We start from the raw sequence: 25,796 nt of genomic DNA on the forward strand, positions 1-25,796 counted from the left end.
TCCAGAATTATTTATTTATTTTAAAGCTAGTTAAAGATACTGCCTTTTCCCCACCCCCTGAGATTTCTTTACTGTCTAAAAATCTCTTCAAAGTATAGTGGAGAAGCTTTACTACAGAGTATGGCAACTTTGAAGTGGTACAAAATATGTAAAATACGTGAAGGTCAGTTGTCACCTTTTTGTAACCTCCATGTATTTGATTTTAGCACTGAGTGCAAACTGTATCTTGTAGTAGTTTTTATATTGAACAAAACAATCACAAGGCTTGATAAATTTTTCCTCCATGACAATTCCATCATGGGATATTGTAGGAGAACTAATGAAAACCTGGTTCTTTCATTAATACCTTTACCGCTGTATTTGTTCCATGCCACACCTTTTCCTTGCAACTGCCTCATTCTAGGTGAAAACCCTTAGAATCTCAGTTGATGAAGTACCTGGAAAGAGTCTTTTATGAACGATAACTCTCACTGATATTACTTTCAGATTCTCTTGTACTGTGCCTATCTACCAGGTTTAAGCTAGTAGGCAAGCTTGGAAGAGAGATGTGCATACATATGTGTAGTTATACATTTAAGTTACAGCATTTCACTCTTACAAAGTTTATAATTCATCATATCTCCACATAATCTTGCAAAAATAGCTTGGTTTTGTTTTTTGTTTAAGTGTTTGGGTTTTGGTTTTATTTCTTTTTTTGATGGTTTGTTTTGGTTTTTTTTGTAGTTATTGTTGTTCCTTAGTAATTTGAAATAGTGGGGAATAATGGAAAATCTTTCTTGCAGATAAGATTTCAACCAAATGATCACAAAACCATCAAAGAAACAGCTGATGAACTGAAGATTTTTGAAGGCATCAAACACCCTAATCTTGTTCGTTATTTTGGGGTGGAGCTCCATAGGGTGAGAAAACATTAATAATTTGGGCTTTTTTATAGGGCAGAGAGAGAAATTTAAGAAGCTTTGGATCATTGGATTTACTTGAGAACTTTCTAGTTTAGCTTGACTGGATATCTCTTGATATTTGAACTTGCAACGTGTCTTTTTAGCTCTGGATGTTGAGGTCTCTGAAACATAATTTGGAGAAATATTTTGGAACTGGTACATAAACAGAGAAGGCTTCCAGTAAGTGAATAGACTGAGTAATACTGGACTTACTTTATGCTGCTACTGTTTTAAGTGCTTTAAGAGCAAGCTGTATCATATACAGTAACTTTTGCAGGTAGGTAAAGACTAGAGAGCCTAAAACCTTTCACTGTTAGTAGCAAAGCTTTTACCAATATCTTGTTGAAACCTGGAAAAATTTTGTGCTGGTGCTTAAATGTTGATGCCAGAAAAGTATCTTAAGAAAGCAGATCTTTTGGAATTCAGGAAAAAAAAAGGAAAAACAAATTATCTTGCTGGAGCCTGGTTTTCTTATGGAACTGGATTCCAGAGCCCCACTTTTTATTAGTCCTGCTTCCCATGTGCCCTTCCCACCTCCCCTGGTGAGTCTTGGGTCCATCATGTTTCTCTACTGAGTGAAGTGGGCAGGGGATAGAATGCCTGATGTCTGGCTGGAAAGTGGTGTGTGGATTTCACTGATTTGCTCAATATGAATGAGTTGATTTGCTGACTCATTGCTGGTTTAGAAGGGGACACGGGGTGCTTTCTGTCTACATTTCTGTACTTGAGGACAAAACTGAGGGTGTTTGGTGTTTCTGTCACTGGGTCATTGGGTTCTCAGGGTGGTTCTAAGAGCTTAGTGTCTTTGCCATCTTTGTGTATTAATTGAGGCTGTCTGAAATTGGCTGGGCTTGGAAACAGAGGGAAAAGAGCCTAACCTCTTAATGTGAGTTAGAATTGGCATGCTTGTTCAAGCCACAGAAAACAGCAAAAAACTTGCCCTCCCCAAGCAACCAACACAAGATACTGCAGGAACTGGGAGAGAGGGGGGAGAAAAACCCCTAATTAAAACCCATCATTTTACCTTTTTGTCTAAATATGCAAAGAAAGTTTTTGTAATATACCTACAACATTTCCAAAATGGTTTTTGGTTGATGTCAAGGCGATATTAATAATAATACTTTTATACCACCGAGTAGATAGACAAATAGACATGTAGCAGAGATTTTTCCATAGCTGTGCAATAGAATATATTAGTTTGAAGCATGCTGAAGAGAACAGAGTTCTGAAGATATGATTTATTAGACATTCCATGGTAAGAGCTGCCTCATCAAAACATTATGTGATACTTTCATTACTCTTGTCACAAACAATGAAGGATGGAAGGAAAACTTGATCATATTTCAGTGTTAAAAACCTAAAAAAAAAAAAATCAAACTAAAACTAATCATATCTGGTTTGGTTCCCACAACAGGAAGAAATGTACATCTTCATGGAGTACTGTGATGAGGGCACTCTGGAAGAGGTATCAAGACTGGGCCTTCAGGAGCATGTCATTAGGCTCTACTCAAAGCAAATCACGATTGCTATCAATGTACTACATGAACATGGTATTGTTCATCGAGACATTAAAGGTAATGTTTATTGAAAATGGTAATGTTTCAGTGTTGTAGATGAGAGTGGTGGGAAGGGATGGGGGATATGTTTGCCCAGATTTAGTGCACGTTGTCTATAAAGCCTTGAAGTGTATGAAGCCTTCCACTCATTTTTCAGTTTTCAGTTTTACAAGTGATTGGCCAGTAACATTGCATTCTGTTAAGTGCCAAACATAAAAAAGTGTTAACATTTGGCATTGAAAACTCATAAATTCTGCCCATGATTTATATAGTTTCTGTGGAGGTTGTTAAGATTGTTGGGGATTCATCCAAACTAAAATTTTGGTCCTTGTATTTTTAGTACTAATATACTGAGTTATGTAATGTTGTTTTTCTTCTCAACTATGCAAGAAACGGTGTTTTCTGGGAGCTGACAAGCAGCGTACTGTGCTAGAGTTGTTCAAGAGAAGTCTTCCTGGTGATTCTCATTTTCCAGAAAGGTTTTAGGATTTCAGATGAGAATTGCTTAAACATTGTTTAAGCAATGTAATAAAAGCCTTGTTAAAGGAAGTCAAAGGGATATGGTAAAATTACTTATGTATTGTTTTTGTTTTTGCCATACATTTACCTACTCATGCCTGGCTCTCAGCATTTGCTTACAAAGTGAGCAGACTAGAACTACGGTAACCAAAGGGGCTTTGGTTTTGACATTTGCTTAAAGCACTCTGTGTCAGTCCACATTTCACATTCATTTTTCTTTTCCTGCGCCTCCAAGAACATCCTCCATGTGTGGTTTATCTTGATTTTGTTAGTCTGGCATATTTTGCTCACCTATGACAGAAACTTAACTGAAGGTAGGGGAAACGATGAACAATGCACAGACTATGCCCTGCGAATGCTCATTTTGTGTCAAGGCAGTGCAACCCAACGATGCTGGGTTTCTATGTCCCTCTTGCTCACAGGGTTTTGAATCACCGCAGCAGTGTAGGAGGTTCCCAGTTGCTCTTGGTCCTTTGGCCTCGTGCTTCTCATTTGGGAAAAGAACTATCTACGATCCAGAGGCCTCCCACCCAGGTAGGCCACTCTTGAGTCAGTTTTGGCTTTTGTTTCCTAGAAAACACTTTCCCTCAATCCCGTTTCCCAGCAAATCTTGCCTTTTCTGGTTCTCCTTCCTCACCCAAGGTTTCTCTCCAGTTGTGAATTTCCCTCTGTGCTATTCACAGTGCCCTCCTTGTCCTTTACTTGATCATTCCATATCCAGGTTCTGATTAGCTGGATTATGCTCTCCTGGAAGCTTAATGTGATCAAAGGCTGTGACCAAGGCTGGCTGACAGGGATTTCTTTTATGTGGCTCTATGTCACTGCTGATTTTTGGATATATTTCTAAATAGGTCTTCCTCTCATCAAGGAAATGCAGGGAAGTGAGAAGAGCTGTTTAACAGAACTGTAATTCAGTGTTATTTGAAGGCATTTCTGTTGCAACAGGTTCCTCACATCAAATGTTGGGGTGTTCCTTGAGAATAGCAGCAGCTATAAACAGAGTGTCACTGCAGACACATCAATGTATAGACCTTCCTGAAATTTAATGACAGAATATGAAGACAGAGCACAGAGGGTGTTTTTGCTAAGGATGCCTGATGTTATGTTGGGAGTCTCTAGCTGTCTCCTTTTATGCTAACAGTGTGTCCTCAAGTTTTTAGGGTAACGGCAATAAAGAAAGCTCTGGTTTTCATTTTAGCTCCTCTGTAGTCAGGTATTTTTCTGATGGGGAATCAGAATGATAACACATCAGTCAGACTGTTAAAACTGCTTTCCTGTGGAAATCTTGCTGTCAGATCAGAGGTTGCTAAACATCACTGTGGATCTTTCTTTTACCAGCAGATAACAAATTCATAATTGTTTTTATGTTGTCTGCTAGCATCTTGTGCTCAAAACCTGAGTCTTTCAGTTAGTAGTGTTCGCTTGTGCCACTGTTGTCTTTCAGACGCTATTACAGCATCCAGTTCTTAAAGTGTAAAAGATGAAGCAAGATACAGCCGCCTTGAATCCTATTCTATTGTGAGAGCAAACTGAGGGTAGTGTTGCCTGGTTGTTACACTTGGCTGCACTGGTTTCAATATGTAGTTGGTGCTATATGTGGTGGTGAAGTCTCTTGGCATACCTTTTTAATCTCTATTCTGGGTATTGGATTTTAACCCCTGTGGCTAAACTCAGATTCCTCAGTTATAACTCATTCATTTTTTGCAAGAAGCTGTTCTACTAAATGATCAAGAGTGATGGAATATTTAATGCTGAAGGAACAGCTCTGGTTGGGCCCTGTGTTCAAAACTGGGCCAACCTCAGTATCAGATCCAGTTTCGAATTAGATCAGATTGCTCAGGACCTCATTGAGTTGAGATACTCCTGTCACCAAGGATGGAGTCCCAGTGACTGGCCTATCCCCATATGTCCATTACCCCATATCCTTTCACACTGCACCTTTGAGGAAAAATCTGTTTCCATCTTCTTGATATACTTCTGTTACACAGCTGAAACCAGCAGTAAATTCCCCTCACACACACCTTTCCAGTCATCCCATCTTCAGGCTAAACAAGCCCATCTCACAGCTTCTCCTTGTACTTCGTGTGAGCCAGTCTCTGACCATCTTGATGCCCCTTTGGGCTTGTTTCAGTATGTCAGTGTCTTGTCTTGTACTTGCCTAAACCCAGGACATAGCACTCCACATGTGGGCTCACAAGTGCTGAACTGAGAGGCATTAATCACTGAGGTCATGCCCTGTGCTCTCTCTCTGGGAGAGAAGGGCATATTCCTGAAGAGTGCTTGGATTGTGTTTTCAGGATGAATACAGAAAATGAAGGGGTTTCATCTGAAGCTTCAATAACTGAGAAACCTGTGAATGAGAGGCTTCAGGCAAGGAAGTCTTCATCAAAGTGTTATTGTGTTACTGTCCTCTTCTTAACTTTGTTGTTAGCTCATAATCTCATGAAGGCCATTTCTGACTTCATGTCTTTGTGATGAGCACAAGGAAAGGAAAGTCATTCAGCAAAAGATGAAAGGCTGTTCAACAGGAGACTAGGGGCATGTGTCATGCTTTATAAGAGACCGAGTAAAAGAGGATGTGGAAGCTGATTTTCTCATCAAAGGGCAGCATTAGGCCTGCTTGTTTCTTGAACGAATTTGGCTGCTGCACTGCTGTAGTGGCTGAGGAGTGTCTGTGAACTGTGCCTCTTTGTGTGATTATGCCACATTCTTTAGTGGGGCTTTTGGTAACGCTCCTTAGGTGTGTAGTATTTACACCAGCACCTTTGGAACATCACGCCAGCATAGTTGCACTTAATACGGGGCTGACTTGGCACAGAGATACAAGGCATGCAACTTCAGCTTAAATGCTTTGGGTCATAGCTGTTGTTTTCTCTAGCAAAGGTTTTCTCTAGCAAAGGTTTTCTCTAGCAAAGGTTTTCTCTAGCTTTTGACATCTGCTGTTTGTTTGCAGTCTGCCTGGAAGGTCTTGTGGTATAGATGGCAGTAGGGCTGTGAACTGGGCTACCTCTTGCCTCTGCGAAGTATATCCAATGAAGATGCTTTTGATAGTGTATGTGTAGGGGGACAGAAGGACCAGATGGGTGTGTTGTTCCTTTTTGCCATTTTAGCCGTTGTCTCTAGTCGTATTTTGCTCATTAACTATGCAGATGAATTCTGTCATTTTCCCAGTAGCATGAACTGTCAAAGATAAAAGGCATCAAGCGTCCTTAAGGCCCTTTTGTCCCCTGTTCTCTTACGCAGGTCCTGCTGGAGTCTGAAGGTGTCATCTAACAAGGACACCCATTTGAAAGACTCCTTTTAGAGTTTGGTCTTGGTTTCTGAAGTAGCTTGGTTCTGAGACCAAGTTCTGAGTCTCAGACCAAGCAACCTCAAAACAAATGCTCCAGCAGACATCAGTGGAAACTTTATTCAGGTGTCAGAAAATGTGAGCAACATGACTCTTCAATCTTCAAGTGCTGCCTGTTTCTGCATGGTTAGACTTCAGTTTGTTGCTTTGTCCCATTTGGCAGTTCCAGGTCTTTCAAGAAAAGGGCTCACAGGAGCTTTCACAGTAATATTTATGCAAAGTTGTCTCTACTTTCTTTTAAAAGGGACAGACTTCAGTTTGAAAGGCCTTGTAAGTTGGTTCTGAACTGCGTTAAACCAAACAATCACAATAGCTTTAGGTTCAGTCAGAAGAGAGATCCTTGTGCTTCAGCTCTGCCAGTTTCCACCCACTGCAGGAGCTGGGAACAGCTTTGTAGCCTTCTGTGAAATTTGCATGTTGCTTTCTTGAGGAACAGGAACGCAGGTTTCCAAAACACCCTTGTGAAAGTGTTTGCTAGTGATGGCTGTTCTCCCAGAGCTCTTTGTGTGGGCTAAGTGCACCTACTTTCTGTACAACAAGTGATTGCTTGAAAACCATTAGAAAAGCTGTGGGCAGTAGTTCAAAGGAAAAGCTGCTGAAAGAGTAACTGTCACTCTTCCAGTGCATTGCCCATACTTGGTGTTCCCTTGAGCTCCCTTCCTGTACTGCTTTGGTGCATTTTTGGATTCTCTTTCATTGAAGAAGCTGAGGGATGGTTGACCCATCCCCATTACATGCCTGTGATCATGTTGTGACTGTGGATGTGTCTGTCTCTCTGATGGCAAACTGCAGAATCCAGCCGAGGAATTCTGATTTTGAGTATGGGCAGGCACCTGAATGCTGGAGTGGAAAACTTACAGGCAGTGTGCACAGGAGTTGTATTCCCTGAAAGTTAATTCTTCTTCCAGAACTTGTAGAAGGCTTGTAGTAATTAAAGGTTGGAATTTATTTCTGTTACTGATTTCTTCCCTCTTTTTTGGTGCAGTTCTATGCAATGCCTCTTGGACTAAATAAATCTTGATAACTAAAGCAAGCATTCTAATAGTAGTTAGAAAAGCCCTTTGAGAAGCAGGCAGGGTTTTGGCATCGACCTGCATGGCTGTCTTTGACTTGTGCTTTTTGAGAATTTTCTTTTCTGTGAATATCTTGGGGATGCTCAGCCAACCTAACTGGAAAAAGTCATTAACTAAGAGAACATAACACAGAGGAGGAGCAGCCGGGAATTCCTGCACTGACCTGTCTGCAGCGTGGAATGAAAGGGAGAAAATTCTGAAGGCTGTATTCAGATGAGCCATTTTGAAAGAATTTTCTGTGTGACATGGGAAAGGGCTGTGTGTAATGAAGTCCCGTGTTTGCCTGCTCCTACGGCAGACATACACTTCTGTTCTGTGCTACCATCCGTCTCACCTTAATAGAGATCACAGCTGACACCATGTTGATGCTTGCAATCTACTTGTAGTTTCATTGTGGGACTTTCAGAGCCCAGGACTTGGCCGGACATGTATAGTGAGCTGCTTCTGCTCTACCTCTTCTCTGTTGGCTCTCAACATATGTTTTGGCAGGATGTTGAACAAAAGAAGACCACTTGGCTTATTTTGCACTGTTGTGTAGAGCAAATGACTTGAAGGCACTTGCAGATTCTTCTTGGAGACTTTTCAGCTATGCTAGGGAAGTTTATTCTGGTGTAAACTGGCAGTGTATCTAGCTATTGTAATGGTAGCCCTTCTCCAGAAGTTCCTCTGGAAGTACAGCACAACAGGAGTGGGTATTTGATAGTACATGTAATAAAGTGCTATAAGCTCCGTTTTGTAGTTGGCTGTGATGACACAGCTGTATGATATCATGGCTTGACTCTGCAGAACTGCAGAGATGGCTAGTGGGAGGTGCACAGCAATGGCCTCTGCCAGGAAGCTCCCTCAGGACAGGTGTTTTTACACAGTGCAGCATTCACAAGGATAAGCACTGGAATTCATAAATTCCTGGAGGAGTCATTTCTCATAACGAGCACGTATGGAAAGCTGATGAATTTGCCTGCTGTACTGCTCTGTGATTTGAACACTTCTTGTTAACTTTGAGTACACTTAGTGTTTACACAAACCCACCAAAAATCCTAGTAGCATACCCTTTGGGGAATGTCTCTAATGCTGTCGTATTTCATACTTAATCCACAGGTAAAGACCCAAGTGTGAATTCAGCTGTTATCTGCCATGTAACTTCCAAGAGTATATTGAGAAACCCTCGTTCCTCAATTCAGCACCAATTTAACAAGCGTTACTGTTTTTTGTTGTGTTTCCTAGGAGCCAACATCTTTCTTACCTCATCTGGACTGATTAAACTAGGAGACTTTGGCTGCTCTGTGAAACTGAAGAACAACACCCAGACAATGCCTGGAGAAGTGAACAGCACCTTGGGGACTGCAGGTAAGGAAGCCTGTGATAAGCAGGCACTTGTCTAGCTACCATAGAAGAAGTTACCTCTGCCAAGTGTCTGGGCCAGAGTGAAATGCTGTGTTTGGGAGAAACTTGGTTTTACAGTAGCTAGTTAGATGTGCCTTACATCCAGAAGCCAAACAATCAGTGAATGATGTCACTGGAGAAATAAAGTTGTGCTTGTCTGGTAACTATAAAGGTGCTGGAGCTTGTGTTTTCTGGGGTTGCATCTTTCTCTGCAGCCTTACTGGAACAGTGCTGTTCTTACTGAACAGCTGCTGAATCTGCTTTTTTAAAATGACAGCAACTGAAAGCATGTTATTGTACCAGCATTTTCACAGTCACCTTTCAAACTGAAAGGGAGTTATGCAGCCAATGTGTCCAAGAACAAGGAGAGAGCAAATGACAAAACTTAGCAAGAAAAGCTGAGTGGTAATTCATTACAGATGTATTAAAAAGCATTTGGCTTACCCAGTTAATCGTTTAATGTATACCATTCCTTCTGCCCTATGTACTGATGACATCGTATGTGTTGTTTCAAAGCATACATGGCTCCAGAAGTAATTACTAGAGCTAAAGGAGAAGGGCATGGACGTGCAGCAGACATCTGGAGCCTGGGCTGCGTTGTTATAGAGATGGTCACCGGCAAGGTAGGGATGTTTCACGTACTGGATGACTGCAGATTGTTCTTAGCAGTTTCTCTGCAAATTCTGCCATTTATCACACTGAATTCTGCAAGTACTGGGGTGGTTTTTAATTTCCTGGGGTCACAAATATATGCTCTGTTGGATAGCAGGTTACCCTCTAAACCTTGCAATGCTGTTACCTGTTGCAGAGGCCTTGGCACGAATATGAGCACAACTTCCAGATCATGTATAAAGTGGGGATGGGTCATAAACCTCCTATTCCTGACAAAGTGAGCCCAGAAGGGAAAGACTTCCTTTGCCACTGCCTGGAAAGCGACCCAAAGATGAGGTGGACGGCCAGCCAGCTCCTCGATCATCCTTTTGTCAAGGTTTGTCTCGTGGCTTTGGCTACAAAGACTGTAGAAAGAATGAAAACCAGACTTTTCCTTCCTTGTTTGCAGCTATGCTGCAGGGCTTTGGATCACAGTGGGAGGTTGGTATCAGGTTGATGCTGTCCAGAAAACAAGGTTTGGCAACTTTTCAGAAGGACGTGTGATGCTGCTGGCAAACATTTGACTAAAAGAACCTGGTGCATGCCATGTCATGAACTTTTTATGCTGTTTTGAGATGCAGTATCTTTACATGGGAAAGACTTGTCAAGCTTCAACTCAGCGGCAATTACTTGAAGGGCTTTGTCCCTAAAACATCAGCACGTACGGATGTAGAACTTGGGTAGTATAGAGAGTAACGGTCCCCTCCAGAAAAAGCAAAAGAGGCACATGCTAGAGAACTTGACCAGCCTTCAGTGCAAGGGCCTGTTTTTCTTTAAAGCTCATAGTTAACATGACATTCATGCTGAATGTTCATCTGGCAGTTGGCATAACAGTCTGCAGTTCCTGCGTGAAATGGGGTTTAATGCTTAGCTTAGGAACAAGCAAATAATCACAGCTACACATCCAGGTGTACTAGTAACTTTTTTGAAGAACAGGGAGCACGGCAGATTATTGAATTCTCTATCATTTTCCAGCTTAAAGTTTAGTTGCATGGTGACAGTGCAAACATGGGCATTCACATGCAAACACTTGTAACTCATTATCTGTGTAACAAAGGAGAATGAAAGCTTCAAAGATGTCTAGTGAAGGTGCTGAAGAAACTGATCGGTTGTTGTCATCTTGCTGTAGCAGGGAGACAATGGAATTAATTGCCTTCTGTTCCCTTCACAGGTTTGCACAGATGAAGAATGAAGTTATTCAACCTCTGGCCTTTTATATTCTGGCAAGATATCTTTTAATCACTACTGTATGTAATATTTACATAAAGACTGTGCTGAGAAACAGTATAAAAGTTGAACTTACGAAGACTGCACAAGTGACGAGCGTCACTTTCTCTGCTGCTCCTGTATGTTTTACTTGGCACATGTTGCTCATGTGACAGTGTCTGCGAGGTGGAAGAAGCTGCATGTTTCAGTGAAAGTGCCATTACTACTGTATATGGACCATACCCTTTTTGTTCTTGCTCCTGTTTCTCATTTGATTGAGAACTGTAATGTTAATACCTAGTATTTTTGAACTCTTTAGGTTCAGAAAAATGCTGTAGTGTTATCAGGCGTTATGGACCTTGTTTTTTAATCCGTTTGTTGAGTGCACTGACTGTGAACTTTTACTGGGATTTTTGTTTATTTGTTTTTTGGCAAGCTTCAGATTTGTTATGCAAAAGGCTGATTAATGAAATTTTAAAAGAAGTTTTTTCTCAATAAATGGTTTATTTTAGGAGTTGTTGGTGAAGGGGTTTTCTTCTGAAAATAAGCATGTGGGGTTGTGTCACATTTTAAACTTATTTTTTCAACACCTGTTTGAGACTGCTAAGCTAACCCAACTGGATAAGCTTCTTTTATATTGCAGTGGGCACATTTTGTCAAGTTCAAGATATGCTTCTTACACAGGTGATAACAGAATTAAGGTGTTGTATCCCCACCCCTTTGTCCTCTCCTGAGGAAATAAGGTGATGTACAATTGTTAATACTATGTAGTATCTAAGGGGAAGAGTCATGGTCTGAAGTAAGTTTCTTCTGGAATGAAAATACTGTGAAGAGGGAGCACTTCTGTGGCCAAGGAATCAGTTAAGGTTATTCCTGTGGTTCGTGTGGCAAAACCAAGAACTTACTGTTACCTTTTAAAAACCGATTTCTGATCCTGGACTTGATGCCCCCACCAGCCCCCAGCTGTCACTGGTGTGAGAAAATGCAGAGAGGTTAGAAGTAATTAACTAGAAGAAACAGTCTGTAACACTGGATCTAGTTAGATTATTTTGTTTAACTTGCTAGTACAAACAGATGACTTAAAACTTGTTACTTGGAAGTATTAGTGCAAGTTTCTGTATTCCCATTCAGCTTTAGACCTTAAAATGGGTAACTTATAAAACAGAGAACTTACTTGCTTGGCTTTATTCTAAAGTCCTGTTTCTCCTCTTAACCCAGGAAACCTTGGTTTGTTTCAGGTGTGCAGTAGCTTTTAGCAGGTGGGTGACCTGTTGCTAAGGTACTGTGAAATCTGACATTTAAATCTGGAAAAGGATGAGTCTCACTGTGCAGGTCACCACTGAAGGTAAAGACTCTCCCTTCTCTTCAGGTCTCGGTTTTCAGTTATGACAGGAGAAAGTACATTGCCATCTTCAGCAACAGACTATGACCAGAGGTAAAAGTCACCCTTTGCAGTGTATCAGAAGTGACTGAGTGGTTTGTGTCCTTATCTGCCTTGTTTCAGATGCCCCTGTACAGAAACAGGAACTGTGGCCAGCTCTTAAAAGTGAAAAGTAAACTCTTAACTAGTTACTTGTTGCCAACCAAAAGAAAACTCATTCACTCCACATTAGCTTGTTATACTTTTATTTTTGTATAAACAAACGTTAAGACTACTTTTGTTAAGGCAGTTGTAGAACATATAGTTGCTTGTGGGGACACGGGGCAAACACTGCTTCCTGATGACATACGTCATTCTTTTAATACAGTGAACTGGACTAGTATAACTAACTACTTTGGCAAGTTCCAGTACTCTTGCTCTGTTTGCCAGTGGATGCTGGCAGGGCCCAGTGCTGCAGTCCTCAGGTGCTGGGGCTGCCACAAGTGCTTAGGAGGGTGGATCCAGGAGTGGCATGTCCCAGGGAACTGGATAAGGAATAGCCTAAATACTTTCTCAGAAGTATTTGCATGGTTGGTATTTTCCTCTGGGAGAAGTGGCACTACATGCAGTTGGAGAGGAAGAGACTAAGAGGCATAAGGAATGTTCAGTGTCACCCTGCCAGCATGTTTCACCAGTGGCTCTTGAAAAAGGCGAAAAAGCTACTCTTTGTCACTGCATGAATGTGTGTTTGCTGCTCAGAATTACTTGCCCTGCATGCAGGGTCATTCTTTAACCCTGATACAAATCCACTGTATCTGCCAGATAAGAGTTATAGTAAAACACTAGCTTGGAGAATGCTCTTCTCTCCCATCCCACCCATGTTCAGTGTCTTGTGTACAGTGTCTTCAGGCCTGGCTCTGTAACATGGCCTGCTGTATTACCGTGGGATAACTGGATTGGCAGACACTACTACAGGCTGTATTACTCAGTTTTCCACTGTTAGGATTAAAAGAACAGCTTTATAAGCATGGCAGTGTTTTCTGATTTTGGGCTCTATCTCCTGTGTTGGCAAAACTACACTAAAGCCCATGTTGATGTTCATGACCTCATACACTTCTTCCAGAAAGCTTCAGAACATCGGGGATGCATGTATACACAAGACAAGGAAAATGCCCCCAGAACAAGTCCCTCATATGTCCCAAGGCCTGTTCCTTCCTTCACACTATACTTTTTATTGCCTCCACTATCAAAAATCTTTACTTTCTGCCCCATGCTAAAAGCACTACTGCACCTGCTCTTTAGGTGCTGCATATTAAAGCCAGTAGTTTCAAGATGGTCTGACACCTGAAGAGCAAATGTGTATTTCATGGAATAATTAATATGCTCTTGTATTAGCCCCCATTTCTTCTGGCCTCTGTTTTACTGTAGGGAAAGAGAAATGTTTTTAGTATCAGCTGCTAGAACTAAGACTTTCTTCTCTGGACTCACACAGGCTGTTCACTCCTAGTCTATCACAGTTTAGTCCTATGCACAATGAAAATGTACCATCATTGAAAGTGCCAATCCTAATTGCCCCTGCTCAGCATCTGTATCTTTAGATTTCAGAGATTTGTGGTTTTTTTAAATCATAATTGCCAGTAGCTGAAGTCTGCTCTTTTCCTTTTTTCTTTTTTTTTTTAAACTAATTCTTTTTAGTAACTTGTATACCCTTAACTCCTAAAGTTAAAACCAGGAAAAGGCTGCCCTGGGATGTCAGAGCAACACAGGTTTGCCAAGGAGCTCAATTCTAGTTTTATTTAAGTGAGAAGGGTGTCAAAGTCCAGACAGCCATAAAAAGTCCCAAGCACTGCCACTGTCCTAGGTCTGTCTACTACTTCCCCTCTTCTCCCCAAAAGAAAAGCAAAAGATAACTTAGCTGTTACCTCAGGGTGACTGTTACGAGGCACTGTGTAAAGTAACCGAAAATGACAGACAAGCAGATTAATTGGGATCACAACAGTAGTAGGGGTGTGGGGCATAACTTTTAATGTGCTTTGCATTACTTAGTTACAGCATACCCAGTTCTTCTGTTTCCACCACTGTTAGGCCTAGAATTTTAATCAGTGTTTAAAGGTGAAAAGAATTTTAGTACCTCCATTTTTCCAAACTATAAATGGCATTTACTTGCAAAAGAATTACAGGTTTCAGCTGTCCCTCTGATATATCACCTGGGGAAGGATGTGGCAGTGGGTAACACTTAGCTCTGCAAATGGCCCCAAGGCTAAATGCCACTCCAGGTTATGCCACTGCAGGACTCCGATGTTGGGATGTCTGGGGTCTGGCTGAGGTTTCAAAGGCCCCATGTGGTGTCAACTATGGGAGTAAGTTCTAGATGTAGAAAAACCTCTACTTGCAATTCTCTCAGTTCAGTAGAGCTGCTTCAGTCTAGTGCTGGTATAACCAAGCAGAGCCTCTTACTGTGTTTAAACACTGACAGATTATGGTTGTTAAACTGTTAACGTGTGATCTAGACAACTACCAATTTTAATCATCTTGTAGCAATCTTCTGACATTTGTCCGTTCCTTAGAGCAAGTTAGGAAGGATAAAGCCTGCACCTCTGGTTAGTTTCCAGGTAATCTCTCATCATACAAGTACGCTGGAATTACTTTTTTTTTCTTCTTCAAAACTTAAGACAGTTTATAGGGAAACAAACCAACCAAACAAATGCAAACTTGCTGTGGCAAGTAGACAAAGGAGTGCATCTTTCAAGTGTGTCATCCAGCCCAAACCCCCAGAGAAAAATAACAGGAGCACAAATTCAGATATGCGTGGCAATTGCTCATCCTACCCTTCCTCTGCTCTCACTTGAAGGACCATGATACACACTTAAGAGTTTTCAGAAGTTGGATTTGTTCCCTTTGGATTGAAGCAGTCTCTGAAGATACTACTTTCGTTTCTGCTTGTTGTCATTGTTGCCATAGGTGGAACCCCTGTTAATTTCTGTAACACCTATCATCCATCTGACACCGACAGAAGCTGCAAAAGAAGTAACAATAAAATTAGAAGCTGCTTGCAAAGACTGAAGATCTGTACATGTGTAGCATTTTGAACAAGACTGTTAAGAGTTCTCAGCCTTACAGCAGCACAGCATTAAAGGTAACTACCCCTACTTGTCCTTTGAGGAAAGGTACAGCCCCATTCATCGCTGTCAAGTAGTCTGCCTACAGTATTTCATTAAGGAAGGTCCTAGGTCCCTACACATGTCCCCTCCCCCAGCAGAGAAGAGGCTGCATGGTCCAACATGGGTGTGAGAGGCACACGCATGGTGTGCTCAGCCCTGTTAAACCCTGAACATGGCTGGCTGTGAAATGGGGCTGTTGGGATTAGCTGGCTCCCCAGTCGAATGTCAAAATGTACTAATGTGTCTGCATGCGAGGTGTGATGGGGAAGGGAACTCTGCTTGCCTTTAACACCCCCCATGCCTGGAAGAGCAGGAGCAAGTGCAAGGACACTTCAGATCTTGATGAACAAAGATTGTTGCAATTTTAACTACAGCTCATGGAACAGTCCATTATAAGTGGCCAGGCTAAGTGAATGGCTGGAAAGACAGAGGTGCAGTGGGGAAGCTGGGCTGCCTGTGGGGCTGCCCTCGGGTCTTCTGGATGCCAGGCAACAGGAAAGCAGGGCCCTCTCAGACGCAGACCAGAGAGTGGTAAACAGACCAGAAAGGGAGATGGCTCCTTGGGAGCCACTCTCACACTCCACTGTTAGTCCATGAATGGAAATACACACAGCTGAGCCAAGTGAAGGGTTTCACTCTTACAAACAGACTAGAAAAAAAACATCCCTGACATTTAACTGGCCATGAGCTAAGGAAGACAAGAGGAAGATCCAAAATGACCTGCAGTCTGGGATCATAGCATAATAGTAAGCATGAAATCATTACGATTTTAACCACAAGGGATAGAAACAGCGTATAAATAGAAACGGAGCATAAATAAAGAGCAGCTGTTACAGCAACCACACAGCACATTGGGGATTTCATCCCCTTCCAAGAATGCCACTGCCTCGACACCAAAAAATACATGGTTCAACAATTCAGATTTATTGGTTTTTATTTCTTCTTTGCTCTGTGATAGAAGGTGCTGCTGCCCCTCTGTCCTCATTTCACCCTGAGCCCTCAGTGGTTTTTCCCTACACTGCCAGCCTCCTCTCCACAGCTATCCTGGAGCCTTAGAGCATACCCTACTGATACTGTTGTGATTAAGGTATCTTAAGTACACAAACCAGCAGTTTAAGGATGTTTAACTGCTCCACAGCAAACCGCAGAGAGGTAACAGCTCCTGCCATCTTTTCTGCCACTATTACCCACCAGCCAAAAGAAGCAGGAGGCTGGACCTGCTGTGCCTGCCAGAGTGCTGGGGCTGAGGCAGGAATGAGCTAACACAAATCAACAGAGCCAGTGATGCTCCAAGAAAACCACCACATCCACAGATAGTGGATTCCTCAGCAAAACCATATCTCAGAGCAGAGGATTCCCACCTTTTCTCTCAATCCTCAGGATTTCTTATCTGTAACTTGGGGTTTGTACCACACAGCAAGTGCTATAAACAACACAGCAGGTAGGGGCATAAGATTTTTCTCTGTATAGTCTGCTGTACACGTGAGTTACACACTGAAATACAGACTTGTACAACTAAAGCTTATATGAATGGTAGAAATGTCCATTGAGGCCCTATTTTGCCCATTGTGCTGGAGAAGAAATAAGCAAATAACAAAAGAAAAAAACCCACCCTGTTTTAAGCACCAGGCTGAAAGGCCAACAGGCAGAATCAACACCGGCAGAATCCTGCTCACTGTTCGTATCCAGATGTACGACTTACTAAAATGTCGCTGGCGCATGCTCTCCTCACCTCCTACTCATCTCCGCCTATAGACATCAACAGCTTTAGAATCACAGAATCAGCTAGGTTGGAAAAGACCTTTAAGATCATTAGGTTCAATCACTACCCCAGGACTGCCAAGACCACCAGTAAATCACATCGCTAAGGGCCTTGTCTACATGTGTTTTGAACACTTCCAGGAACAGTGATTCCACCACTTTCCTGGGCAGCCTGTTTCAATGCCTGACCACCCTCTCCACTAACAGATTTTTCCTAATATCCAGTCTAAAACTCCCCTGGTACACCCAGATACCTCTTGTCCAGCCTTGCTACCCAGATCACACGACGCTCCAACCCATCAGTCCACACTCGGCACTTGGACGCTGTCAAGTCACCAAGGACTCACAGCTTGCATCGTGATCCATGGAAAGAGGTTTCTCCTAATAGTTCCGTGCACGCACTGTAGAGCAGACATACAACTCCTGCAGAATCAAAGCTGGCTCATTACTACTTACACTTGGTTCAAATGAAATACTTCTCTTGCCTATAACTGATCCTTAATGGCTGGCCCCATGCTATTATGCTTTTAGCATTAGATGCATAAGAGCTACTTTTCCATTTAAAAGCCAAGAGAAGCCCTCTCATCTTTTGCACGCAGAGCCACATTTCCCTTTTAACTGCTGCTGACAGCTCTATAATAAAATACTTCTGGAGCATGAAGGTTGTCCTCTTTCACACATGTTACCAAAACATGAAAGGCAACACTGGGTTCTTTGAAGCTGAATGAAACTGGGGAACAGGAGGAGGAAAAAACGCAGAAGTTGCTGTCAAATAGTGGCATTTGACAGACTTGCTCTCTACTTCAACACCAAAATATTAGCCCCAAGTTTTAAACAGCAGTTGTGAGCTAAATACATAAATGTCTTGACATGCATCCTATGAAACCAAAGCCAGTTTTCAAAAGAGACTTTTGGGCCTCAAACTACTTCAGTATTTCTCCTCTGGAGCAGGGATGGCCTTGTGTTGGTTCAAGTAGTATCATAAAGGGCTCGTGGTTCCAGACCAGTAGTTCGATATTCGCACAATGTGGTGATTATTAGGAGTATAAATAGCCAAACTGCTGCACGGCAAAGCAAGAGGGGATGGCTCAGCATTCTCAGTATAAAGAGGAGACATAATTTATTTAGGGCTGATAGTGTTTGAGCTGAACAAGCAGAGCTATATATACATTGGTTATTCATTCCTTAGATACAAGAGTTAGGGTCTGAGGGATCACAGTGCTTTCACTCCAGCTTGACCACCACTGGGCATTCCTCTTATGGCTCCTTCCACCTCAACAGCCAGTTACTTACAAGTAACAGGATTTTACTGGAGTCCAGTATTCTACAAGTCCAGTGTTTTACTGGAGATCACAATTGGCAAACACTCTCCAAAAGACAAATGTCACTCTCGAAACAAAGTAGAGGGTACCAGATAAAAGGACTTCCTAGTTCTTCCCCTCTTCACTATCACAGGAGGTGTATGCATATCTTGTGCTATAACAAAGGTTATCAGGTACTGAAATCTGCTCCTAGAAACAGCAGCCTACTTATAATAGGCTATTAGGGACTCCAGTAAGCTTCCTGATTCTGGAGTAATCAGGTGAGCTGTCAAATTGCCATATAATAAGCAACACCCCAAACACTAACTGTGCTGCTTCAGTTAAACTGCAGGAAGAAGTCTGCTAAGAATAATGTGAAACAGCATTTTCATCATCTGACCCCAATGCTAAATAAATCCCTCTGGTTCACAGAAAAAAACTTCCTTTTGCACTTTTAAGCCACCAGGTACCAATTACTGCTCACCCTGTAAAGGACAGTGAGTATAGTGTTCCCTGCTTTGCTACAAACCAGCTCTGCCAGGGAGACAGCTCCAGCTGGCACCAAGAGTCACAACCTCCAAGGTACATTTGTGTTCATGTACCACTACTGCCCAGCCACTGCAGAATTCGCTTCTGAGACCTTGCCTAAAGCTGGAGATGAACTGCAAAATAACATACTGGTTGCTCCTCTGTCATCAGGTGGCTGCATCTGGTCCAAGACGTTCATGACAGAGATATGCCTTGGGATATAAAACACAGTTTGGGGAGAATGGCCTTGCTACAGAAACTCAGCTATAGGCTAGAAATGTCAGTCTGGCAGCTTGGGTTGAAGTTTTGAGATGTTTCCACAGAAAGAGAGCAATGATTCCCAGCCATGTTGTTTGTGGTTTAAGCCCAGCCGGTAACTCAGAACCATGCATTAGGATTGCTTTTAAAGGGATACAGTAAAACAGAAACAGACTGTAACATACAAAGCGAACTGTTGCTCTTTTGGCAGGTTATGATACATCCAGTTTTAAGCGACCAGGACAAACCATCTCTGCTTTCTGTTTGTTTTTACTGAAGACTGAGCTTTCTTCCACTCACATAGATTTTCCCCCTTCCACAGCTTCATGGTGGCTGCTATCTGCTAATAAGTGACAACAGCATCCTTCTTAAAAAGCAAGAGGTGGCTGGCCGAGTCTGATCAGGCGACAAGCCTTTACTAAAAGCAGTGCAGTGTCTTCCACTGTGCTGCAGATCCTGGCCAATTACAAGCACTTTCGGTTTGATCACACCAGGTATTCAGAGTGAGAACAGAGCTATTGCTAAGCACAGAGGTCTTCCAAAGGTTGCGGAAGACTGCGACCCCCACCATCCCACAAATGTGGCGGGTATCTATGAGGCAGCAATGCACATCACACAGTGGGCCATTAATCTCACCATTCTTAATTGTGTTCTTCAGCTGTGCTTTTGCAGTCTGGGAGCTCATATGTTCATTCTGGCAGCAGATTTCTTGCTGCTGTAGTTCTCCGTTAGCTCCAGTGTTACTGATAACCTGCAAACTAGTCCTTTGGATTACCACTGCATTCAAAAGAAGATCCATAGCAGCTTGCTTATTAATCTTTCCTTGTGCCTAGAAGCAGAAAAAATCTAAGTGGGGAGTCATACAGCAAGGAAAGAATACAGGTTCTTTTCTTCACTTCCTGATAGAGAAGATGTGACCTAGTTGTAAGGGTCCTTAGTGGCAAGATGGTATTGGACTTGGGCAGGGGGGAGGGCGGTGAGGGTTGTGGTGTCACTTAAATTAATAAGGACTATATCCAAAGACATCACAGATGCCACAATGCCAAGCATTAAAGCACCCAGCTCTGAGGTTTAAATCCAGAAACCTAAATTATGCAGCAAAGCTCCCTGTGGAGGGTACATAAGGCATAAGGCACTTTGGAACAGCACCCAGACAACCAGCCTGCTGAGTGGAGAAACTGAATTAAGAAGAAAATGCTGAAGGAAGGATGAGAAAATAAAAATAAAATTGCAGTGGCTAAGTTTCAGTGCCCCATTAGGCCATCGTTCCACAGCCAAGTACCAAACATAGACTATTCCAGCATTTCTTCCAAAGGCAGAACAAATGCCCTATTTGCCAGTTTGTATTGATAATTTATATATAATTTGTATTTATATTTTGTATATATATAAAATATATATTATATATATAATATGTATATAATTTATATTTACATTAGTAATATGAGTGCTATTGCCAGGGACGTAGTATTTGCAATGGTGTCATACCTCATCCTGCCCACCGCTGTGTACCCATTTTTTCTTAGAGCACAGGGGAGACCAACTGACCTTCCTCTGCAACTGAAGGGGATCTGAACCTAACATCGCCTGTTCCTGAGGGGCACACCACAACCATGGTGCTCTTCACTTCCACCCTATTCACTGGTCAGAGAAGGGAGGGGGGGAGCACAAGTGGGTGAAAAGGTGCTTCACTGCTCCAAGAAATTCTTACACATTTGAGCAACGTGGTCTAGTGGAAGATGTCCCTGCCCATGGTAGGGCGATTAGAACTAGGTGATCTTTAAGGTCCCCTCTAACCCAAATCAGTCTGTGACTCTATGATTTTACGTAAAACATTCCCAGGGTAAAAAGCACCAACAATTTCTCCAGGTGAGAAGAGCAGCACAGGATTCCCCTCCTTTTCCCTCTGCTTTGCCCATATTAATGTACCAACTGCTATGTTACTTGCTCTTGTTTTCCTTCCTCTGGTCCAAAGCATCATGAAGCAAACAGCCTGTGCATGTGTATACACACACAAATTCTTCCTTCTCCAATTATTTTTATAAACAGCTTCCGCAGTATCTTATGTAGAGTTTGATTTGATGGGCACCTTCTGAAAAAGAATACCCTGTGCCTATCATACCAAGCTCTTCACAGATGGACAAAAGGACAGTAGGTAATTCACCCTGAGCAGACCAGCATGGGACCTGCTCAAGATTCAGACTTCTGAGGATGCAAAGAAATATAATGTGTTAGGAACAATCTCCTAGGTAGAGAGCAAAGATGCTTTTCTGAGACAAGAAAATGCGCAATATTTTCCTATTTCCTTTGTGTTGCTATTTTGGACATGGCTTTTTAAGCCAATTCTAATATCTCTGCATCCAAGTTCACCCAGAGACAGAAGGACTGAGAAGTTCTGTTTCTTTTTCAAAGGATGTTTGCAATACACATAGGCATTAAGATGATGAAGCCATAAATACATGTGATGGTCAGTGCAGCCATATAAAATATTTGCTTTATAAATGTATGGGTTATTCCGGAAGCTACTCTTCAAACAGCACCCAATATACCAAAACGCACAGACACTCAGATATGACAAAATTTGCCAAACTGACCTGGTTCCTCCTTCTGTGAAAGATACCAAATAAAACCTCCTTCCCTTTCTGTTGGTCAGCTCCTCCTTTTGTTTTCCTTCCACCTCTTAAATAACATACTAGTTTAAACCCAAACCAAGGCAGTCCAGAACTACCACAGGAACTGTAGGAGTCACCTGTGATAGTCTCTGTCCTGCTGCTACATAAAGTCAGAGTAGATGGCCATAACAGGTTGTCCTTAAGTCACACATTCATGGATTTCCAGTGGACAAGACATCAGACTATGATTAGCTGAGAGAATATTCAACAGAATAAATTATCCTTGAGCACCTCTTCTATGCATTCAAGGTGCAACCCAGCAACACACAACACAAGAAAAGAAAGCCTTTTGTAGGCAACCCACTGGAAAGTTACTGGTTTGATTTCTACAGGAAGACAAAATTTTGTATGCAGCTCTTACAAAAAATAATACAACTATTCAAAAACAAAGAAAGAAACAAAAATCATCTATTTAACCTATTCCAGGCTAAAGTGGATAAAGTATCAGCTGGTTTGTTGAATTCACACATTTATATTTAGTAAGCCTCAGTAAATTATCTAACAGTTACTCTGTAAGTAATCTTTCTCTTTCAGAAAACTTACCCATTACAATGACAAATGCAAAACTAGCCAGTGTCAGTGATGATCCACTGTTGATCATGTTGATGAGCAGCTTGAATAAGGGATATAACAGCAATAAGGCCCAGAAAAGCCAGTTCAAAAGCGTCCATGGTCGTCGGGGTGGTACTATAGGGACTGCTGGGTAGGCTCCTGTTCGGTAGTATTCTTCCTGGAATGCATCCTAGTAGGACAAAGGAGGGCAACAATTAAATCCCCATTTGCCAACAAAACTAGCCATTCCTGACTTTGATGTTCCTCTTTTTGCAGGCTTGTAACTACAGGGGGCAGATCAAAGACCAAATCATGGCTGGAAAGCTTGTACTTTGAAGTCAATGAACATACAGTCAAAAAAAAAGAGCTTACACTGATGTGCACATCTTTTCCTTCTCTTACACAAGAAGACTGAAAGGTAGTGTGCCTGGAGAGTATAATAAGCCCAGTAAAACATGAAGGATGAGGGATGCACACTCCTGCAGCAATGCAGACATCACCCTTGACCCTCCTGCAAGAGCCACAGCCAGTGGCCAAATACTGTCAGTAAGACAGAAAGGCTTTTGGGCTACATGTTCTGCAGCCGACCCTCTGTTTGATAATGTTTTCTCCAACCACTGCTCTAAAACAGCATTGGCACCCATGTCAGAAAGGTGAGCACACACCATCTTGTCCCATACTCCAAAGAACATCACCCTCTCCTGTCTGCTTTGTCCCATAGACGCAGTGTTGTTCAACTTGCTCCCATGAAGCTTACGGGAAGAAAATGTGGGTGCTGCACCTCTCTACAGACACTTGAGTGTGCAAACGGGTTAGAATCTCTCACTGTTTTTGACTCAAAGGACTATCCCTTTTTATATAATATGAGGAAGATAATGGGGCATGGGTTGGGTTTTTTTTGTAATGTAGTGTGTGTTCTTTAAAGAACAGAATACAGAATTGAGTATCGTCCTCTAGAGGCCATAGGGGTGAACAGCAATGCCTTCAGTGATGTGACCAATACAAGATATCAGAGTAGGTGGGGAAAAAATACTTCCTACTGGTTCAAAAGCAAACATTATTAATCTGTGTTATCAAATAAAACTGGTCAATCAATGAATTCAGAATTAGATAGACATAAAAAGGAACCTCAATTTAGTCAGAATGAAGTATTAAATTTCTTCAAACAAAGGAATATTTAACAAGTTCCCAAAAATTCTGGTAAAGCCAAGATTCCCTTATTCAACCATAAGATTATTTCTACTGTGCTATGATTTTACATTTACTTACACTCCAGCTGACAATTCTTTACTTATTTAATGGCAACTTGAGCAATTACAGGCTGCTACCATTTTATCTATTTCAAAAGGAACATTCAGCTTTTAAGAGATTACACAGTAATTAAAGCATTGCACTGTCTTTTTTGAGATTAGAAAGATTATGAGTGTTTTGCACATGTGAGCTAGACTACAGTGGGATCACTATGGCACATTAATTAGCTGTCTTCAACAAATTACAGTGTATGAAGTTTTCTTTACAGTGCCTTGAGGATTTTGGTCTATGACTGGTTTAACACAGAGCTACTAATCATCAGTAAATTGAATTCTACTATATACAGTTAGGTTTCTAAACACCAGTATTACGCAGGAAAGTTAAGAACTTCCAACTATTATTGGTATCACCATTAGGGGGCCTATTACTACAGAGAGCAAGGCAGTCTAGCTTCAAACAAGCAGCAGTTTTCTTTGTTGGCTCTGCGCAGCATTAGAAACAACAAAACCATTGATCACATCTCACCAAGAGGTTTGAGGCAGGGGCAAAATAATGTCAGTGCCATCACCTCCGCTACACGTTTTACATCGTGGGGAATAGCTCTTCAATTCAGTTATGATTCCTTACGCTTAAAAACATCCCTATTTTTCGCAGAAGAGATCTGAGAGTTGACCAGTCTTTTAAGCTTTTGCAAGAATTCCTATGGTTCCCATCAACAGTTCAAGTCAGCATTTAAACCCATGGTGGATCTCAAAATTTCCCTCAGTCACTTTGCCCACATGAAGTTCATTTAATTTCTGCACACAGAACTTGTTTTCAGCTTGTAATAAACCCCAACCAACCAAATACCATATCTGGATATCGAAACATGCTCACTCCAATGCCCCCACCAAATCTGTTACTTCAGACCGTGAGGTATGTAAGACAGGTGGGGGGAAACTGGGAAACACACATCACCTTGTGAGAAGCTATCTGGATTCTTCCTTCCCACTCCCACCAGGCAGGTCTGACTGCAGAGGTATGCTACTGCTCTTTCCTGAGGAAGCCCATGAAGAATGTAGTATCCAAAAATACATCCTTTGTTCCCAAACACAGGCATTCTGTGCACTTCCCCTCTTCAGTTATGCTTTGCTAGTTCCCTGGGGCATTTCAGCATATATTTTCATGCCCTGCTTTCTATGCTTCTTTTACAAGTGAGAAGAGTTTAGAAGCTCTATTTCTTTTTAATGGAAATTAATGTTCTCAAGCAGAACTTCTATTTCAGGTGCTGAGGTTGAAAGGAGGTGAAAAAAAGAAAACAAACATGCAAGGGCTTGCCAGGTTGTGGCTATTATACAGTACCTCTTCAGAGGAGGCACTAAGATGCTCAGCCTGGTCCTTGTTACAAAGGGAATCTTTCTAGCAATGGCAGCTCAAAAAAGCAACATTAAAAGGAATAAAACCCCAAGAAAAGGCAATGTGCAACTCAAATTGCACCTCTGTCATAATCTGGCATTAATTGATACAGTGCTGGCCATCTGTGGAAGGAAAGATTACAAAATTCACCCAAGGTGAGGAAGAAGTATGTGGACGTCTTTGGTTTAGAACAGCACAGTGCCATTGTTACCCAGCAAAGCCTTTGTTCCCTATGTTTTCATTAGTGGCTAAAGCAGAAATTGAAGTCAGTAGCAAGGCCATAAACACACCAGATCCCCACAGAGCAGCACCTCAGACTGAGGTACATGCAACTGAGATCAGGCAATGAGGTAAAACCAACAGAACAAGCTTTTCTCAGACTCTCACTCCTTTAGTCATGATAGCTTAAAAAAAATAAAAGTAATGTCCATTCATGTCCACTAAATTGCTGATTTCATTACTCATTCAAACAGCATTGTGGCCTTGTCACCACAAGTATACAGCACTCCAGCCTTGACCTCCCTACCTTTGGCACAATCCTGCTACTAAATCATGCTACTAGAGCATAACTCAGCACACAGTATGTAAGTCTTGAGAAGGTACCATAAAATTATAAAAACCACTGAGAATAAGTGGTGGTTCATGCAAGCATAATGCAAGATAAAACAGGGGCTGTTTTTTCAGTAGTAAGCATACTTGCCTTACTTTGAGATAGCAAATGGAGTGTTACAACCAAAATACACAAAGCAGGGGATGAGTGTGTATGTTGTAATTAATTACTGCCCTTTGAAGACAGCTTTGTTACATTTTATCACAAATATTTACTGACTCTGAAGACATTAGCCTGAAACAGATTTCATTTTTGGAAACAACATGTAG

The 25,796-nt window shown here is 41.8% G+C and overlaps 2 protein-coding genes across 10 annotated transcripts in view; one reads left to right on the forward strand and one right to left on the reverse strand.

Moving 5' to 3' along the window:
* The window catches only part of MAP3K4 (mitogen-activated protein kinase kinase kinase 4), a 72,491-nt gene extending 61,299 nt beyond the window's left edge, over nt 1-11,192 (forward strand). For 8 of the 9 annotated variants that reach the window (XM_061378625.1, XM_061378630.1, XM_061378623.1 and 5 more), the window contains 6 exons: nt 783-899; nt 2,356-2,515; nt 8,663-8,785; nt 9,338-9,444; nt 9,630-9,809; nt 10,644-11,192. In XM_061378625.1, coding sequence (XP_061234609.1) covers nt 783-899; nt 2,356-2,515; nt 8,663-8,785; nt 9,338-9,444; nt 9,630-9,809; nt 10,644-10,664 — 708 coding nt within the window. In that variant the 3' untranslated portion in view covers nt 10,665-11,192. Of the gene's footprint in view, nt 1-782; nt 900-2,355; nt 2,516-3,438; nt 3,551-8,662; nt 8,786-9,337; nt 9,445-9,629; nt 9,810-10,643 lie in introns of those variants that run through there. The other variant, XR_009729289.1, reaches the window with a different exon arrangement.
* A 1,095-nt stretch (nt 11,193-12,287) lies between these two features.
* The window catches only part of AGPAT4 (1-acylglycerol-3-phosphate O-acyltransferase 4), an 85,462-nt gene continuing 71,953 nt past the window's right edge, over nt 12,288-25,796 (reverse strand). The window contains exons 9-10 of the mRNA XM_061378799.1: nt 22,263-22,461; nt 12,288-15,054 (exon numbers count right to left, since the gene is read on the reverse strand). Coding sequence (XP_061234783.1) covers nt 14,963-15,054; nt 22,263-22,461 — 291 coding nt within the window. The 3' untranslated portion in view covers nt 12,288-14,962. The remainder of the gene's footprint in view (nt 15,055-22,262; nt 22,462-25,796) is intronic.

Source organism: Neopsephotus bourkii, unplaced genomic scaffold (assembly GCF_033783945.1).
Source record: "Neopsephotus bourkii isolate Nb327-2 ecotype Australia unplaced genomic scaffold, CSIRO-AGI_Nbou_v1 NB_1767, whole genome shotgun sequence".
Taxonomy (NCBI): domain Eukaryota; kingdom Metazoa; phylum Chordata; class Aves; order Psittaciformes; family Psittacidae; genus Neopsephotus; species Neopsephotus bourkii.